This window comes from Macrobrachium rosenbergii, chromosome 9, assembly GCF_040412425.1.
Source record: "Macrobrachium rosenbergii isolate ZJJX-2024 chromosome 9, ASM4041242v1, whole genome shotgun sequence".
NCBI classification, from domain to species: Eukaryota; Metazoa; Arthropoda; class Malacostraca; order Decapoda; family Palaemonidae; genus Macrobrachium; species Macrobrachium rosenbergii.
In genome coordinates, this window is record NC_089749.1 from 58,311,988 (window position 1) to 58,326,870 (window position 14,883).

The 14,883-nt window shown below is 39.6% G+C and overlaps 1 protein-coding gene across 5 annotated transcripts; it reads left to right on the forward strand.

Moving 5' to 3' along the window:
• Nucleotides 1-2,957: 2,957 nt before the first annotated feature.
• LOC136841878 (uncharacterized) lies at nucleotides 2,958-14,544 on the forward strand. Of its 5 annotated transcripts, none has more exons than XM_067109300.1 (5): nucleotides 2,958-3,315; nucleotides 8,333-8,395; nucleotides 8,525-8,698; nucleotides 12,797-12,917; nucleotides 13,200-14,544. In XM_067109300.1, the coding sequence occupies exons 2-5, from the start codon at nucleotides 8,370-8,372 to the stop codon at nucleotides 14,334-14,336; spliced, it is 1,458 nt and encodes a 485-aa protein (XP_066965401.1). In that variant the 5' UTR covers nucleotides 2,958-3,315; nucleotides 8,333-8,369; the 3' UTR covers nucleotides 14,337-14,544. The 5 variants fall into 5 exon arrangements, with proteins under 5 accessions (XP_066965401.1, XP_066965404.1, XP_066965405.1 ...); XM_067109303.1 differs by having other exon boundaries at nucleotides 12,797-12,884; XM_067109304.1 differs by having other exon boundaries at nucleotides 3,281-3,379; nucleotides 12,797-12,884.
• Nucleotides 14,545-14,883: the final 339 nt, after the last annotated feature.

Consider the following 14,883-nt stretch of genomic DNA (forward strand, 5'->3'; position numbering starts at 1 on the left):
CCTATAGCAGCAAGTACACATCATCACATCTTGTATTTGATGTATACAATACATCCAGCCTCAAAGCTGAGACCTGGCTCCAACGTGGTCAAGGAGGAAGGCGCAAGGTGACAGACAAGAACACAATTCCATCCAACTGGCGCAATTTCCTAAGACACGATGCCAACAAGACAGAGTTGTTCCAGTTCCTGGCAGACAAAGTTGCCCAGATGTCTGCCACAAATGTTGTCATTGCCACGAAAGGGTCTGCTGTCCTCAGCACTCATGAGGCTAGTCTTCAGGGACTGGAAAAGTGCTCTCATGAGGAAGCTGACACCCGCATCTTTCTCCATGCCAAATATGCCACAGAACATGGAGCCAAGACCATCACGGTTAAAGCAAATGACACAGATGTTCTTGTCGTTGCAGTCAGTGCTTTCTCCACTCTCCACAATCTAGGGCTAGAGAAGCTATGGGTGGCATTTGGCCAAGGCCAGAGCCTGCGCTGGATTGCTGTGCATGACCTGTGCAACTCTCTGGGCCAGGAGAAGGTGAATGGCATGCTCTTCTTCCATGCGTTCACAGGCTGTGATACAGTGTCAGCCTTCCGGAGCAAGGGCAAGAAAACCGCCTGGCAGACATGGAACATCTTTCCAGAGGCCTCCACTGTGTTCTCCAAACTGAGTCACTACCCTCTCAGAGTGGAAGAGAGTGACCTGAAGGTCCTGGAGAGGTTTGTCATACTTATGTATGAAAGATCCAGCACTGCTGGCACTGTGGATGAGGCTAGACTTGATATGTTTGCCAGAAAACAAAGGGCATATGAGGCCATTCCACCAACCAGGGAGCTCTCCTCCAACACACCAAGCGTGCTGCGTACCAGGCTGGTTGTGTGTGTGTGGGGCAGGCCACCCAGTGTCAGCCACAGCCAGAGAACCCTGCTGAGTGGGGATGGCAAAAGTCTGGTGAAGCATGGCAAGTCCTCTGGACAACCAACTCGCCCTTAGCCAAGAGTTGCCAACAGCTTACCAAATGTGGATGCAAAGCAGGCTGTCGGGAAAGGTGCAAGTGCTACAAGCTGGGTCTTCCCTGCACAGCTCTGTGCACTTGCAAATGTGAAGTCTAGATAAATATTGCCCTCTCTTCAGTAGATAATCTAGCTTGAGCATCCAACGTGTCATGCTATGCCTACCTTCTTATCCTCGAATTTTTCAAAGGTGTAGGTTGAGAGACCTATACATAGATTGGTTGCGTTTAGTCCGTATTTCTCTTCTTTTCTTTTTATGGTTACAGTCTTAGACACAATGTTGTATGTGACCATACCATTACTATTTCAGTTGAAAATAGCATATTAGTTAAACTGTCTGATCACATGAATATACCATTAAATAAAAACAGTTGGTCTCTATGTCTGCTAGCGCTGTGGATAGAAAAAAAAAACTTTTATGGCAACCATTTTGTACGCCATCTTGGTTACAATTCATTTAGTAAGGGTTTTCAATAAAATGTGTGGTATGGAACATTTTATAACCTAAAAGTCGAGGTTTAAAAAAAAAAAAACTGGCATATTCCATCAATAGATGCTCCCAAACCAGTGAATCTCAACATAGATGGCGGCCATTTTGAAAAATAGCCGCCATCTTGGATTTTCAGGTGGCCAGCGCCCTTTTCTAAGAGAGCGTAGTCTTAGGAATGTTTGTGCCAAATTTCATGCTTGTTTCACTATCTGAACGATTTTTACTGCAATCTGCTGCACTATATAGTGTATTGGTGACTTTTCAACATTTAGCAATATCTCCGGAACTATTAATTAGCGATTGGAAAGATGGGGGTGTTTTGAACTCCTCTCATTGCGTACTACCTTTCTATGTGGGTATCATAGTTGGGCTGCAGACCGGGTGTAAAGTATAATAATGCCGAAAACTCCACAGTTGCACCAAGAAATAATAGTCAGAGCGGTTGAACAGCAAGACTGAAGAAAGAAAGCGGGAATGGGGGTAAAAGGCTAAAAAGTGGCTACAGCTAGGTGCCGAAGGGACGCTGCAAACACCCTTTAGGAATGCCTACAGCGCAATACCTGAGGTGCACTGACGGCACAGTCCCACCTACCGGGTGTCTCGTGACTTATGCATAGTGATATCCAAAGAGAAATAAACAAAATTAGTTTTTAAGCTTTTCGTAGGTATTCCTGTGTCATCACATTGGAAATTATTATTTTCATATTTTTTCATGCATTATTACACTGAAAATTACCAACATGAATTTGGCCCCGTAGGGGGTTAGTGCTGTCAGTGCACCTCATGCGGTGCAATGTAAGCATTACTTAAGGTTCTTTGCAGTGTCCCTTCGACCCCTAGCTGCAACCTCTTTCATTCCTTTTACTGTACCTCCGTTCATATTCTCTTTCTTCCATCATACTGTCCACCCTCTCCTAACAATTGATTCATAGTGCAACTGCGAGGTTTTCCTCCTGTTACACCTTTCAAACTTTTTCACTGTCAATTTCCTTTTCAGCGCTGAATGGCCTTACTTGCCCCAGTGCTTGGCATGTATGCCTAAAATCTATAAATCAATCGATCAATCAACATGAATTTGGGAACAGAAGCAATAGTGACAGATTTCCTTCCTTTCTCTCTTGGAGAATTTCCCTTCCTTAGGATTTTTTTACACGTCTTTATTATCGCTAATTTTATCATTATCATCTTGCGTGTGAAGCCAAAAATACAGTACGAATTTCTACAAGGAATATGGATCTTTCTTAGATAGTGACCCCCAAGGTTTTAACCCGGTATGTATCCACCTTTGCGGCGTGTTTAGTACAAGCCCGTTGGCTATTACCGTAAAAACATAAACAAAAGGCTTTAAATATCATCAAGATAGTGACCTCCAAGAAGTATTAGTCCTAGATAACGACCCCCGAAAACCCTTAGGGGTCACTATCCAACAAAGATCCGAAAATATTGTTTGTTACAGAGAGAAAGAGAGAGAGAGAGAGAGAGTGGGTGGGTGAGAGCGAGAAACAAGTAATGTAATTGCTTTCATAACCTTGTTACTGCGTTCTTTCCAACAAAGAGTCTGCTTTGAGACCTAACGCTTATCTAAGGAAATTAAGACATTTGGAGGTCGCCATTATTGACTTGCAATTCCTCAAAAACAAACCAAGTTTCATCTTTCTCTCTGCTACGTGAACGAGTGAAAAAGTAGTGCTTGGCAGTTTATCTTGCAGTCAAGAAGAAGAAGAAGAAGAAGAAGCAACACTCATACTCTTCGTCTCGCCAAGTCCTCAAGATATTGTTAGTGACGAGCATATTCCCGTCCCCGACGCAAGTGTTCAACGTAGGTGCCCAATTTTTTTTTCTTGTTATCATATTTGTCATCTGATCTGACCTGTTTGATGAAGGTGAGCTCTTGCCGCATTTTTAAGCTTCGTCTAAATTGAGCGCTTCACCCAATTTGAAATCTTGCTCTGTCAAAAATAAGTGTCGAATCAGTGCTTTGTCCTTTCTGAACGATCTTCAGTCAAAATCAAGTCATCTGTTTTGGGTCCATCTGCTTTGAAACGTTGAAATCACAACGGAGTGTTTTACCCTTTAAGAATTTCCTTAATTGTAAGTTTTGTTCGTTTTGACACTTTTAATCAACATTGCTTTAGCGTTTGATTAAAATGGCCGTCGTCTTCAGTGACAGAAATTTGGCAGGGGGATCCTAATTTCAGTAAGTCGTCCACGACTAAACTTATTGCAGTGTCAGTCACCATCTTAAGCTTTCATTCTCTTTATTACCATCTTTTCATAGCCATAACATCAGTTCTTAATGTTGCTTGTTTTACAGATTTTATACAAGAAAAACAAAACAGAAAAAAAGACTAAGGTGAAAAACTATTAATACAAATATATTCACGTTTCTCTTTACAAGGAAGGATCAGTACAAGCATTCAGTAGTTTGACTGAGCCTGAGGTCTTTGTGTTCCGGACAAAACGGCTCCTAACCACATTGACACCGTCGCGCCTCGCGGTAAGCGGGCCCGAAAGTTTCGCTTCCGTGTTCTGGCGACCACCGTTAAAGATTCGGAGACCCTGGTGACCCAGAGATTGCCGGACGGCAACAATACAATCTTCAGACTCGCCGGTTGCAGTTGTGATGTAATGCGTTTTTTAAAAGGAGTTCTCGTATCTTCGCAAGCATTAGTTGCTTCTGGCTTCTTTATTTGTTGAAGCGAGTCCAAAGCTAACCTGATGCAGTTGACGGTGAATCGAAAATTATCTAATAAAGAGATGACGCATGCGCACAGCAAAGCAGTCATGGTAACAACACGTTCATATTTTTTATTAATAATAAACGGAAAATCTACCAGGTTTGGGGAGTCTTGGCTCAGATTTGTCCATTGTAAGCATTAGATACACTTTGTTCGACGAAAGGGCAGATAGAATAACAACAACAATATTATTAAGTATAATAATTTGTAAACCAGCGACGCTGGGTTTGGGTGCATACATCAGTTTCAACTTTGTCGTCAATTCTGATCCGTGTACTGATTTATATACTTGAAATGACAAACCCTCATGTGTCCTCATATACTCCTACTGCATGCCAAATATAAGGCAAGTACTTGGAGGTGTTTTCGAGAAAAAATGATTTGTGAAAATTCGGTTATAAAACCAAACACTGAGGCACTTTCAGCCATTCGGCGATTTAGACAGTAAAACGAGGGAGTTGGGATGGCTGGACAGCAAGATTGAAGAAAGGAAGAGTCATAGAGGTCAAGCAAAGCGCTAAAAAGTGGGTAATGCAAGGGGGCAGAGGCATGCTGCAAACAATCCCAAGAAGTAAACCCTTGAGACAACACTTTCAAGGCCAAAGGCATTAACTCATGAGCTCAAATGCGTTAGTGATTCCAGAGTTAACAAAAGTAGATGTGTTCAGCATTTAATACTGCAAATGGCCCTGAGGAATAACTGGATCCCGCCGGAACGGACACGTGTAGGTAGGAGGAAGCATTTATTCATCATTGTATAGGCCTACTCGACAAAGTCACAGAACACGCCGGCTCTGGCACGTCCTGCATCGCAACCAGAAAGACTTACGCCTGATCAAATGATTGCTTTTTCTCTTTTTTATGTGAAATGACCACTTTCCCATGGTTGTCATGTGATGAGATGGCATAGCAAATTTTCGAAAGCGAACGAGGTTACTCCCCTTACCACATCTGTAACCTCGTTCGCTTTCGAAAATTTGCCAATCACATGACCAACTCTTAGGAAACTGGTCATTTCACAAAAAGTAATGTTGCAGTCATAATAATATAATAATAGTCAAATGATGTGCTTGCATTGTGAGCTCCTCCAAAACGTCAGGCGTCTTGCATTTAAACTGCTCGCGAAGAGAGATGTATAGCTTGTGCTTGGCATGGTTATAGCCATTTTCAGTGTAGGATTTCTTTCTAGGTACAGTCACTCAAAAATGTTTTGCAACATGTTCCAGAAGTTTTCGTTCACCTAACAGTAATTTGTTCTTTTGATATTCACAAGGAAATGTAATTTTCTTATTCGATTTTGGTTATTAATCATACGGTTAACAATATAAAAAAGAATGGTGAGTGAAAAATTCATATTACGAAAAATGACGAAACATTTTGAAAAATTTCACTTCAGATGATTGGGCAAAAGAGTCAAAGAAGAAACTATATCTCAAATCCAGATAAAAGCTTATAGACTAATAAATAATATTGAATAACCATCAATGAAATTATTTATAAATAAAGAAAGAAAGAATTCAACCATTATCGTTGTCAAAAACAGAAAAGAAAAATCTCATAACGTCGTATGTTATCGTGTGACTCCACATTCAGGCAGGAAAAGTTTAAGCTGTCTCGTCACTTGCACCGATAAGATGGGCAATAGACTAAGCCGCACCACAATCAGTAGCTTGCATAAGACTAATGTTTCTATTGTAGATATTGCTCGGCAGCTTAGCGTAAATAAAACAACCATGTATAGAGGATACAACAACAGAGAAACGAGGAAACATGATAAATTCATTGTAAAAACTGGAGGACAACCCATTGTTGCACTACTGTTAAAGATCATCATCGGATGATCACTTAAGGAGCTCCGCCTAACTCCTCACTGACAACCGATTTTGCTATAAAGAGAGAACATTACGCTCTCCCTTCAAGTGGCTGCTCAAACCATCCGTAACAGGCTACATGAGACCAAGATATTATTTCATCATACTCCTGTCAAGAACACTTCATATCAGCGAAACACAAAGAATAGATGCTAGGGTTTGCATTATAATATATCCAGTGGCCGATGATTGCTGTACAAGTCATCTTTTGAGACGAGGAGGAGACATTTTCCACTGATGAGCATGGTAGTCTTCTTCACTGCTGGCATTTAGCATTAACTAAATTAATGTTGAACTTCTAGCTAATTTTAATTCTTTAGAAACTTAGATAATAAGAAATACAAACATAGGCGTTATATATTCAGTTAACTTCATAAGGGCATCAAAATGATAGGCCTAAGTAGCAATGAAAGAAATGAAAATTACACATGATAATGGCATTATATATATATATATATATATATATATATATATATATATATATATATATATACATATATATATATATATATATATATATGTATGTATGTATGTATGTATGTATGTATGTATGTGTGTGTGCGATTATATTCTATGTATTATTAAAAATAGACGTGAAATCTGTTAGTCTAGTTCAGTATATTTTATACTAAGTTTCACTAGTTCACAATATACATAGGATTAGTCATTCAAAAATTTAATTAATAATAATGTGAAGCAAATCTTTACAAAAGTCGTATTTGTTGATGTTAATAAGACTAATAGTTCAACTTAAACAGTCATAGGCCTATGTCTACAAAGTTCACACATACAAGGAGATAAAACAACGATAGTGATGGCAGTTGGAGATGAAAATATTAAAGCATAAGAACAGCGATGACCTCTGAAGTATTATAGTAACATCCTTTAATTAAGTAAAATATGACAACAGTAAGCAGTATCAGAAAAAGCCCTGTTTAAGGAAACTACAGGTAATTTCTCGGACCCACCACTGAGTGTTCAGTTGTTTCACGCGCTTACAACTGAGTTGCCAAATAGCGCCAGATGTCGCTATTATAAGCTGTTTGTCCGAAAACTTTTGAAGTATGTTGCAAAACTTTTTTGAGTGATTGTACAATAGAAAAAGAGCATACTTAGTAAATGTAATTGTACTTTTGGGCAAGGATACCATGAGCATTGTATATTCTTTCAGTTTACTCAAGAATTGGCATAGGGTCGTTGCAAATCAATCATTTGCAGTTATGACATACCACCATTCACAAGTGGTACTCTTACCCATAGCATAAAAACTTCCATTCGGCGATTTAGACAATAAAACGAGGGAGTTGGAATGGCTGGACAGCAAGATTGAAGAAAGGAAGAGTCATAGAGGTTAAGCAAAGTGCTAAAAAGTGGGTAATGCACGGGGACAAAGGCATGCTGCAAACAATCTCAAGAAGTAAACCCTTGAGATAACATTTTCAAGGCCAACAGTATTAACTCATGAGCTCAAATGTGTTTGTGGTCCCAGAGTCAACAAAAACAGATGTGTTCAGCATTTAATACTGTAAATGGCCTTGAGGGACAACTGGATCCCGCCGGAACGGACACGTGTACAGTAGGTGGGAGGAAGATTTACTCGACAAAGTCACATGAACACGCCTGCTCTGGCACGTCCTGAATCGCAGATCGCCTTATCAAATGATTGCTTTTTATCGCTTTTTTTGTGAAATGACCAGTTTCGGCTCTTGGGAAACTGGTCATTTCACAAAAAGCAATGTTGCAGTCATAATAATATAATAATAGTCAAATGTGCTTGCATTGCAAGCTCCTCCAAAATGTCAGGCGTCTTGCATTTAAACTGCTCGCTAAGAGAGATTTATAGCTTGTGCTTGGCATTGTTATAGCCATTTTCAGTGTAGGATTTCTTTCCAGGTACAATAGAAAAAGAGCATACTTAGTAAATATAATTGTACTTTTGGGTAAGGATACCATGATCATTGTATATTCTTTCAGTTTACTCAAGAATTGGCAAAGGGTCGTTGCAAATCAATCATCTTTTGTAGTCATGACATACCACCATTCACAAGAGTTACTCTTATCCGTAGCATAAAAACTTCCATTGAAGAAGAAAGTTTGTTGTCGCACATCTGATCTCTATCTTATCCCTTCAGAATTAATCTTATCTTTAGTAGAATCAGGCACATTTCCTCGATGCTCCTAGGCAGTGGCTCAACCCCTCTCAGCAGCATATCTTGATTGTTTGCAGGAATTACCGGCAAGACCGGCACCCACCGAATCTGAGAATGACTCGGCTTTCGTCATCACAAAGGTAAACGATTGTCAATAGTTGGATAATACTTTTCATTATTTTAAGGGTCGGTAAAAATCCAACAACAAGCAAAATGAAAGTTTACAATAAAGGATGAAATAGTCAACTAAAAGCATATTATTTCCATAGTTCAGAGGATAGTTTCTTCAACGGCGAATGGATCAGAAAGGCCACCGTTTGGGAAGAGTGCTTCGAGTTGTGTAACAACCTGGGGTGCTACCTCATCTGGTATCAGCTGGATCTCAGGAGCAAAGCTCCGCTTGAAGAAGCTCATGTGAGAAGGGCCCTGTCTCTTCTGTACAGGTTAGTAAGTTAAAAAGAAATAGTAAATTTCAATGATTGACGACGGATGGACATAAAAAAAAAATTAATAGGGCCTGTGCAAGAGTTCGTTTAGGTATTGACAAGACAACACTGAAAACCAAATGATATATCAAGAATAACAAGACAAGAATAAGCCTACTTCAGAATGCAAAACGTTAGTGGGTCTATTATTTTGATAGCAAAGAGAGAGTCAGAGTTCCCTCTAGCAGGCGGTCACTTCAGCCCGGCAAGAAGAAAAAAACTCTTGCAAACATTCTGAACAGTTTGCTTTTCACAGTCGGAGACCAATTTGTAAATGGATTCTGTGCACTTCCGCCACACTCGTGATTATTGGGGTTGAAGTTTATTTTACGAGTTGATGTCAACATTATTTTTGGACAAAGTGTTGCAGTGGATGTAACGAATACAGTGGAAGTGAGATAATTTCCATTTGCAGCAACAGACTTGTACAGTAAGCTCCTACTTGATGTCAGGAAGAATGAAAATATTAAGTCTTCAGTAAAAAATTGATGACCTATTTTCCGAATGAATCTCCGGCAGTCTGCTAACGACTCTTAGGGCAAATAGATTTAAAGGCCTCGCAAAGCACCTTTGGAGGAGTTACAAGTAAGTTTGGGGAGGTTAGGCTGCGGATGGGGGTTCAGGGTCAGGGAAGGACCTGGCACCCTAGGTTAGGTTAGGTTAGGGTGCCTCTTTGTAACTATCCTTGATAATAGTTTCATGCATTATAGTATTTTGGCAATTGTTACCGGTGACATGGATGAGCTGTGTATTCTGTCGACTGACTGTGTTGTGATATATGCATTCCCTACCTTTCTGAGATATTTTTTGCACTCTATTTTCCCACTCTGTTTTCCCACTGGGGTCCCCGAAATTGATGGATACAGGGGGAATTCTGTGAAATTTGAGGAACCCAGTTCGATGGTTTTCAGGGGTGTCCTCATTTATGATGCAAGTAATCAGACAAATAAGTATTTAATAATATTAGTTTTTTAAGCTCACAAAACTTCATGTGGACCTGGTTGAAGAATTGCCTGGTGGGTTGTATAGTTACCTAATTTACTTAATTTTTTATAATTTAATTACATTTTTATCTGTGTATTTATTAATTTGTTAATCTGTTCTTTATAGGTGATCTGAATTCCCCATTACCTTCTGTTGCTTTTTGCTAATGAACGCCATATCCTTTGGAAGCGCGAATTTCAAGTTAATGTCCCTGTGTGCTTGTTCCATATAAATAGGGTTCATCTTCTGAGTAAATGATATTAATAACAAGTATTTCAAATATGGAAGGTTTGGATCATGTCAAGATTAACGAACCCAACATCTCCATGTCAAGAACAGCCAACCCAATGATCCGCATGTAAGGAATGGCCAACCCTTTCCGGTCCAAACTCCAGTTCCACATGAGGGCTAGTACTAAACACGGCGAAACAGTGATTCATCTACACTGTTTTGCCGTGTTTAGTACTAGCCCCTGGGGGGGTCAAATGTGTTTCGCCTTGTTTAGTACTAGCCCCTAGGGGATCAAATGTCAGGTACCGAAGTGTTCATGTCTAGAACAGCGAACTCGATTATTCCCATTTAAAGAATAACGAACCCAATAATCTTCTTGTAAAGAATATTGAACCCTGCTGCGAGTGGGTTCGCTAATCTTGACACGATTCGAAAGTTTGAAAGAGACCTTTTCTGTCTGGGCGGAGATGGTGTTTACTTCCCCGTGAAACTGTCTGTTTATGACATTGCCTTATCAGTCATCTAGTTGAGAAAAAAAAAAAAAAGAGCGCAAGTTACCTCGTGATAAAACCTTGCAAACTGATTGGTCAGAAGAATTTCTGTACTAACCAATTATGACAAACCTCGGGCGATAAACTAATAGCTAATTTAATTCCTGTAAACTGAGTGAGGCAGTAATGCGTTTGATGGTAGTTGTGTGTTCTGGGACGGGCGAGAAATTCAATATGTCTATAAATAGTGATCTCAGAGTTACACGAAAGAGTAAATTGTTATAGCACAACGAAGTGAAACCATCCAACTTGCATTTGCTGGTTTCGGGAGGGTCTTTGAATTGGCCAGCTGTCTTGTCCAGATAAATATAATAGCGTGCACTGCTGGTTTGACTGAAAATGCTAAGTATGGCAGTGACAGGAAGAATACGGACAGTGCAAATTCCACGTAACAAATTCTCATCTTCCTATTGTACAAAAACACAAGGGTCGACGGACATGATGTCGACGGACATGATGTCGACTGACAAAATATCGACGGACATGATGTCGACGGACATGATGTCGACGGACATGATGTCGACGGACATGATGTCGACGGACATGATGTCGACGGACATGATGCCGACGGTCAAAATGTCGACGGGCAAAATGCAGACATCCGTTCGAACAGGACAAAACGTCGACGACGGTCAATAAATAAAATAAAACAATTTAATTAACTTTTTACTTACAAACTCCCTTTCACTTTCTCAGTTTTTTCTCTCTCTCTCTATCTCCTTTTCTATCTGCTCTGTTAATCTATCTATAATAAAGCACGTTAAATATATTAGAATCAACCAGAGATTGAAGAACCTTGACACAAATTATAATCCAGATCAAGGATACAGTTTCTTAACAGCAGTTGTTCATAATTTGTAACACTTGAATCGTTGATAAAGTTTTAATTAATTATGTCTCTTTTGATAAAGAAATTTTGTGCTTATCGATGCAATTTTTATCAATTATGGCTTTTGTTTACCAAACCTACCAACATGGCATTGTTCTTTCAAAAGTTTTCATTTATCCCGTCGGCATTTTGTCCCCTTTGGACATATTATGTTATTTTGCCTGTCGACATTTTGTCCGTCGACACTATGACGGTCGACATTATGTTCGTCGGCACTGTGGCCGTCGACATTATGACCGTCGACACTATGACCGTCGATACTATGACCGTCGACATTATGTTCGTCGACATTATGACCGTCGACATTACCGTCGACCGTCGACACTATGACCGTCGACACTATGACCGTCGACATTATGTCCGTCGACATTATGACCGTCGACATTATGACCGTCGATACTATGACCGTCGACACTATGACCGTCAACATTATGTCCGTCGACACTATGACCGTCGACACTATGACCGTCGATACTATGACCGTCGACATTATGTTCGTCGACATGACCGTCGACACTATGACCGTCAACATTATGTCGGTCGACACTATGACCGTCGACATCATGTCCGTCGACACTGTGACCGTTGACATTATGTCCGTCGACATTATGTCCATCCGCATTTTGTCTGCACACCAACACAAGTCACCACTTCTCGTCGCGGATAGAATATTAATTTTCTGCGAGAACTTAGCCCGAGAGAGAGAGAGAGAGAGAAGAGAGAGAGAAAATCGGCCTCAAAATGAGAAGCAAACTGAGAGTGTCCTCAAAGCTGTGAACACGAAAAATTATCAGCATAAATCCTATTCAAGTGATGTCCGTGAGTTTTGTTGACTACTTTTAGCGTCACTATAGCACCTAGTCATAGATGGCTATAGTTCACGTTCTAACAAAAAGTAAATTAATTAATAAATACCTACGTAAGAATGGGCTCTTCAAGCTTTCCCTCTGCTTCATAGTACAAAGAGTTTCGGTTTTTTGGGTCTTTTACAGATTTTAGCAGGTACCCCGTACTTGAAAGCTTTTCAGTACAAGCCCATGACCTGAGCCTTGTGGCTGCCCAGTTATTGAACGCTCAGTAATGAACGTGAGTATCAAGTATAAAATGGTCTGAAAGAAATTCAGACCTCCTTGGGTAAGGTAAGTAAAAGATTGATTTCATAAAATTGTCATTGATATCAGCTCTGAATTTTAAATCTGAGCAGGATCTTGCGGGAGAAGTCAATCCAAAATATTCTACGGTTGCTATTTGAATATTTGTAGCTGGGAGAATAATTTTGTAGCAGGCTCACACTTTTGCAGCACTGTATGCAGACGAGAATGTTGATGATTCAGCCTTTATTTTGTCAGCAATCAAAGTTTTTTTTTTATAGCTTCTTAGTGATTTTATCTCCTGCCACAGAAAATGCCCAGCCTTGAGCCTGTGTTTCGGCAGCCACTCCGGTGAACGGTGGGTCAGAAGAGCAACTAACCCTGAGATAGACTTTAAGGTTTGGGCATTATATTCTCTCCGGATATACTGCGTATGATTTTTTGGGAGTGTTTTATGTTAAAACTTTCGTTCCATTGAGCAATATCTAAATTTTTTGCAGCTTTAACATACTCGTTTCTTCTGGGTTTTTATTCCATATTTAAGATGTTGGTTAAGGCCTTGATTATGTTCCTTTTTTCAACATTTTGAGTTAAGAAATTTTCCTAAAAATAATTTTTCAAATCTTTCCAGAAATAATTTGCCTAATTTTCATCTGAATAAAAAAAAACCTCTGTCCTCAGATATTTATATTTTATCATTTTTCATATCTTAGGTCCTTCGGAATCAGAATATAGAAGATGTAAGGAAATTCCTCCATAGTTACAAATACAACACAGAGACTGGCCCATTGTTCTGTGCCAGACTACTTCTCAACCCAACTGACTTGAGGTTAGAGGAGGACGATCAGGATCCTAAAATGACCCACATCTCTTATATGTGTTTTGGGTTAGCCCACTGCTTTGCTGATGGGACCTCGAACACCCAAATAATGGGGTTTTTTATCTCTTTGCTTAATGACATCATTGCCAGCAGACCTATAAGCAACGATCCTCTCGGTGTCTTTGTGTCTGATGACCAGACAGCCAAGCTGGTGAGTGAGAAGAAGCAGCTGCTTGAGACGAATCCATCACTCAGGCAAAAGATTGCCAAAGAGATTGAGAAGTACAAGACTGTCCAGCCTCTTTTAATCACGGCTTTCCCAGCTCCGGCTGAGGAGAGAGAATCTGCAAGTTTGGTCAAGACATTAAATCGTGACATAACAAGGAGGTTCTCTCAGAAATGCAAAGAGGAAAGCATTTCTTTCAATACCGGATTATCCGCCATTGTTAATGTGGCCCTGATTGATCTTCTGCTCGAGAATGGCACTGTCAAAGACTCCTATGAAATACAGTGCTTTCATTTGGTCAACCTCCGCCGGTATTGGGAGGTTCAATTGCCAAAAGCCCTGGGGTTGCATATAGGATATGTATTACCCATATACAAAGAGACTCCTAAAGATGCCGGTGGTCATCTTTTCTGGGAATACGCGAGGTCGCTCCACCAGGAGATTCTTCATGAGCTTGATTCAGGAAAGGTGTTGCTATGGCAGGCTTATGAAAATCCATCCTCGAAGAACCTTCCTTACACAGCTGAGTACCTACTGGGGGACAAAAGCTATGTAGGTGACTTTCTAACTTCCAACATGGGTGACGTGACTTCCAAGGTCACGGAGGGAGGGGACCACGTTCAGATCTCTAACGTTCTCAGGTCATCTGCTGGCCACCTATCAGAGTTCCCACTGGAACTTGAATGCCATACATTCCGGGGCAGGTTGTCAATGATATTTAGTTACAACAAAGCTGCAGTTAGTGCACAACTCACTGAGAATCTTTGCAATCGAATAGTATGCAGAATTGAGGAATTTTGTTAATGTCTAAATCAAGAAAATTTTGCCAAGAATTATTTCTTGGAAAGTTCTTTGATTAGTAAACACTTTGTAAAGTGGCTATTTTGATGATTAATTGTATATAGAGTCCACATGATACGTGAAAGGCTGACTGAAAAGTAAGAAATCATCCAGTAAGAGGTTGTTAGCAGTCACTCAGTATAAGTAATAAAAATCATAATATATGATTGTTTTTGCTATTTTTCTTTCCTTTAACCGTGAAATATAAATGAGGACAAAAAACTCTCTGGACTTAGTGATCTTGTTTTCTGAGCAACTACTCACAAATATGACCAACATTACTATACAGTATATATATATATATATATATATATATATATATATATATATATATATATATATATATATATATATATATATATACATATATATTTATATATATATATATATATATATATATATATTATATATATATGTATAATCTTGAAGCTACAAATGTTTAATATTCAATTCACACTACTTCGGGAATATCCCCAATGGGGAATTTTCATCAAAGGGGAATTTTTGATTG